At 44.4% G+C, this 5,189-nt stretch overlaps 1 protein-coding gene across 2 annotated transcripts; it reads left to right on the top strand.

Annotated features, from left to right (window-relative positions):
- The first annotated feature begins 1,660 nt into the window (after positions 1-1,660).
- Positions 1,661-4,698, top strand: LOC117735291 (fibroblast growth factor 20-like). 2 transcript variants are annotated; one of them, XM_034539834.1, is made up of 4 exons: positions 2,011-2,142; positions 2,179-2,344; positions 3,205-3,308; positions 3,453-3,698. In XM_034539834.1, exons 1-4 carry the CDS (start codon positions 2,011-2,013, stop codon positions 3,696-3,698), a joined length of 648 nt encoding a protein of 215 aa, XP_034395725.1. The 2 variants fall into 2 exon arrangements, with proteins under 2 accessions (XP_034395717.1, XP_034395725.1); XM_034539826.1 differs by having other exon boundaries at positions 1,661-2,344; positions 3,453-4,698.
- The last annotated feature ends 491 nt before the right edge of the window (positions 4,699-5,189 follow it).

The following is a 5,189-nucleotide window of genomic DNA, read 5'->3' as shown; positions in this document are numbered from 1 at the left end:
ACACACATAGATGCCCACTCAGTTTATCAATTTGTCACGCACACAACCTCTACGAGATTATATATATAAAGTGCCGCAATCCCTGTCACACGGTACAAAATGACCGGCGTATGGCGCGCACACAACACCTCTGCACCTTCAACTCATTTATCAACGCAATTCCCCACGGAGGGGGCAGCTGTGTGTGCGCGTGTGTTTTGTGTACACGAGCGCGTGTCTGTATAGCTGCCAAAATCAATGCCATGTAGGCTGCAACATGGGCCCCTGCACCGCTAGTCCAAATCAAACATACAGTATAGGCTAAACTGCGGTTTTACCCCGAGCAAAATTCCTCATTTGATATCAATGTATCTTCAGATTTGACATTCGTTTGATTGAAAGTAGGCCTACCAACAATTCATTATTTTGGGCAATGTGTGTTTCCTGCTCAAATTAAAGATCTTTTGTCTGCAATGAGTTCCAGGTGATCGGCATTATGCCAGATTTTACACAAATATATGGCCAATGAAACATGTTTAAAGTTGTGATCAATATAACGATGTATACGCATTAAAAAATACGTTAATTTACTTCAATAATTAACAGCTTGAAGCCCTTCAAATGTCAAGTGTCGGGGTATTATCTAAACTCGCAGTTCAAACAAGTATATTCCCCTCTTCTGGTTGTTATTGCGTGATCCTCTTACAAGATCCTTGCACTTTGAAGCCTCTGTGTCTTTGATTCGTCTTTTAAGACCACAATTAAGGATATGGGCTCCTGCGCTGTTCAAAGCCCATGTGGAAAGATCAATGAAGGGATTGACAGTCAAGTGATGTCGTTTGCACAGGTGTGTGTGTGTGTGTGTGTGTGTGTGTGTGTGTGTGTGTGTGTGTGTGTGTGTGTGTGTATGTTTGTGTCTGTGCGGGCGCTGTTAACGTGCGGCTGGCTTACATAAAACGAGGGGGGCAATAAATCAACAGCCGAGTGCGAAAATTACACAAATAGGGGCTTTCCTCTCTCTCTATCTGCACCTGAGTCATTTCGTTAAGGAGGCTGTAAAGCGTTTAGGGTAATGGGAATATCACTTTCATGCTGTTTGGCATACACACATACACACACACACACACACACACACTCTTCCTCTGTCCATTTCACACACGAGTTGTTACTGAGAGGCGCACTCCACTCTGACTGGCCACTGCTGAAGGGCCCATGAGCAATTTGACATAGAGTCAATTTTAAATGAGCTTCAGCGAAGTCGTTGTGCTGCTGCAAAGTGAAGGGGGGGGGGGGGGGGGCTAATTTATATAAGTAGTTTTTAATTTCCTATCAAAGTCCCTGCGCTCTCTGCACTGAAACTGAACATTAAAGGTGAGACAGGAGAACGATGAGCAAGAGGGTTGATGGGGCACCAAACGGGAACATATGAGCCATAAAGGGAGGTCATCGGTTGCATTTGCATAAAAAGGCAACTCGGGGTGAATTTCTCAAGGGAGAACTGCGTGATATACTGTAACTGTTGAGTGCAGCGTGCTGGTCTCACTGCGCAACATGCTGCCACTGGAGGAGAGAGCGGAGGGTACTGCAGAAATAAAGGGCTGAAGTGGAGAGAGAGAGAGAGAGAGAGAGAGAGAGAGAGAGAGAGAGGAAACCCTGAAGTGCTCCGGAGCAAAGGGGAGTATCCCAAGGTGAGGAGGAGAGAGGGAGCGGACAGAGGAGTGGGAGAGGGATAAATAGCAGAAGAGAGGAGAAGAGGGGACACTGGCTGCTGCAACCGGGGATATCTGCATCAAGATATAGCGCGGGACTTAAAGCTCAATTAGATGACTAATTACCGGTTCTGGTGACTGCGCCAAAACGGGCACTCATTGGGTATTTTCTCTGACAGCACGTCCAACTTTTCTTTTTCTTCTCATCACCGGCTGTCCCTGGTTCCCTGGTTCGCTGGTCCGTAGTGAGGCTCTGCTTATCACTTGGATCTCGACTTGGAAATCTCTCGTGCTGTGAACCGGATCGTCTGTCTCATCTGTGATGGAGACAGCGGCGGAGGTTGGGAGCTTCGTCAACGGATTTCTGGACAGCTTTGGCCCCGCGGGCGCCGCTCGGGCTCCCGTTGGCTCTCATTTCGTTCTCACGCCAAACGGGGCGATGGACTACAACTCGGTGACCGGACTGATGATGGGCGGACAGGGGCAGCAGCAGGAGCACCTGGTGTCCGCGGAAAGGCTGTCCCGGAGCCTGGCGGACCTCAGCCATCTGAAGGGGATTCTGAGGCGGCGGCAGCTCTACTGCAGGACCGGCTTCCACCTGGAGATCCGTCCCGACGGCACCGTGCAGGGCACTAGGAAGGACCACAGCAGATTCGGTACGCAGCCCTTCACAAATAAACCTATGATTAATTATTATTTTAATATTTATAGTGATAGTGAGTCTGTTGTAGAATGTCTGCTATTCTTTTGTAAGATGCAGCAGACTGACAGGTCCCCTTATAGTGGCACTGGAAAACACGCACACACGCACACACACACACACACGCACACACACGCACACACACACACTCACACTCACACACAGAGAGAGCTATAAAGCCATACAGGTGACTATAATCAAATACGGATAGCACATGAAGTAGCCCACTGTGATGGCAGCTGCATGCTGCCATAACCCTGAACTGTAAATGTTAACAGTGGATGTTATAATGAAAGATAAGCATTCCAGATGGGACATTGCTTTGAATATTTAATGTTTGCACTTTAAAAACATTTTTTTTACCACATTTCCTCGTTGAGATTTGATTGGAAATTATTCTTTTAACAGTTTATCTTCAGTCATCAAGATAAACATCTGCTGCAGATCAAAAGAAGACCTCTGAGAGATTTCTTTTAGTGCAGCAGACTGTAGCACTTCTGACACTTGATTTATTCCATTAAACTTGGTCGAACTTCATGCCAGAGGCCATTCCAGACACCCAGACTTGCTTGTCAGAGTCAGCATGTGGATATAGCTATTTACTGTACATTTTCCGTGTTGAGCACAGTTGAGTCTTAGTCTCACAGTCGATCCTTCCTCAGATATGTTCAATTTGGCTCATGCCTCTTATTATCTCACAAATACATTGTATTGCACAAGCAGTGGAACAAACCGTTGCAGGACTACAGTCATGTTATGCTTATTGTAATAATGGTCTGACAAGTTAATGTAATGTCAAGTAATGTGTGTGTGCAGGTATTTTGGAGTTCATCAGTCTAGCTGTGGGACTGGTTAGCATCAGAGGGGTGGACAGTAGCCTCTACCTCGCCATGAACAGCAAAGGAGAACTGTATGGATCGGTGAGTACACACTATTGATTACACACTGAGCACCATTGGACTGTACCGTACCAATTCTCAACATATCTGATTTGTAATCCATTGCAAACAGGTGACATATTTTGCTTCACTATACTCAGATTTTCCTCTTCTTTCTTCCTACAGGAGAAGCTGTCTGCAGAATCCGTTTTCAAGGAGCAATTTGAAGAAAACTGGTACAACACCTACTCATCCAACATCTACCGGCATGGAGAAAAAGGTGCATTTTACTTTGTTGCGTTGAACAAAGATGGGACGTCCCGGAATGGAACGAGGTCGAGGCGACATCAGAGGTTCACACACTTCCTACCAAGGCCTGTAGACCCGGATAGAGTACCGGAGCTATACAGGGACATACTGGGACAGAGCTGAGACTGACGGGGCGTTACCATGACTGTCAGAGCCAGTCTGAGCTGAAAAGCAACCCAAGTGCACCTACTCCTAAACCCCTTCTTAAGGAAGATGGAAGATCCTGTTGATCTGGGGATCATAACAAGTGTGCCAAATCAACACTCCCTATCAATGGCATGGAGGAAGGAAAGAGACCCTCTATGAACCACACTAGCTGGGGAGTTTGACCTAACAGCACCAGGGATCTTCTGTGGAAGATGTGAAGGCCCAGACACAGACATCCGGGCCCCTAATATTGCCCCTTTATTGGCTACGCAGAAGCAAAACAGATGACTTTTGGATTTGTTTAAGTTTTCCTGCAAGTCCAAAAATGCATGTTCAAGAGGACAAAAGTGTGGGAATTAATAAGTGACATTAACAACTGGCTGCTAGTACATTGCTTTTTACTGCTGTGGCTGATGAATTTAGTCAATTCCACTGTTTTTCAGTTAATTATATTAAAAACACGACTGTAGCTGCTAAGTAAATGATTCATAAAAATGCTTAATCCACTGGCTGGTTTACACTAACAGATAGTTTCATGCACTGGAAACAGCCATGTCTGTTGTGGGAAACGGATCTGAGAGCTGGGGGATGGCTCGGAAGGATTCTCCTTTGAAACTGAAAGAGAGATGCTGCTCAGAACATATGACTTTTCTACAAAGCGCGTGAGGAACAAGCAAAAATAAAAAGCGGATCCAATGGAGTTGTATAAGGACTTCTTCGGTGGTGTCCTGTGGCGCAATACTGCGTGTTCTGTTGGAACTCTAGAGATGCATTCTAGAACCCGGCGAAGGATTTCGGTTGTTCTTCCACTGCCTGCGAGCACGGGACACGTTCACAAACCTGTTGACGGATTGTATTCTTATTTATAAGTTTTTGTTTCCTAGGACATACATGTATTTATTTCATATATTTATTTATTTTGAGAATATATTTTTACAGGTATGAGATAAAATAAAAAACGATATCTAGAACATGCCATGAAATGTTTCTTCTTTGTTGTGTCTTAATAGTATGAACTGCTTTTTAAAAAATTCTCACAGTATGATTGAAGAGGTATATTCATATCAGTTTTCAGACATTGTAGAAAGACCTTAAGTCATATGGGTCAGTTATGAAGCAATCTCTTTACAGTCCAAACTGGACACTATTTCAATATGTTCATTTATAATGTGGATATCTGGGATGATTATTTTATCTGTCTGCTTATCTGGAGCTGTTGTTAGACCAACAAGTCATTAACCTTTAATCTGTTGTCCAAAATAATTAGAAAATAAAGACAATTGTCCAATTCGATGTAGTAAATATGGAGATATTCTGACTTTAGTCAAGCGTCAAAGACATTGGATCCTAAAAATGTCCATAATGCTACTCTTTTTTTAGCCCCTCCTTAAACGCCACAAACCCAGCTTGTGTTTAATATCTGTAGTCTCTCGACCCATACTCAAGTATTCAAGGGATGTCTCTTCG

This window comes from Cyclopterus lumpus, chromosome 1 (genome assembly GCF_009769545.1).
Source record: "Cyclopterus lumpus isolate fCycLum1 chromosome 1, fCycLum1.pri, whole genome shotgun sequence".
NCBI lineage: Eukaryota > Metazoa > Chordata > Actinopteri > Perciformes > Cyclopteridae > Cyclopterus > Cyclopterus lumpus.
The sequence above is the reverse complement of the archived record's forward strand: the minus strand, read 5'-3'. Positions and strand labels throughout refer to the sequence as shown.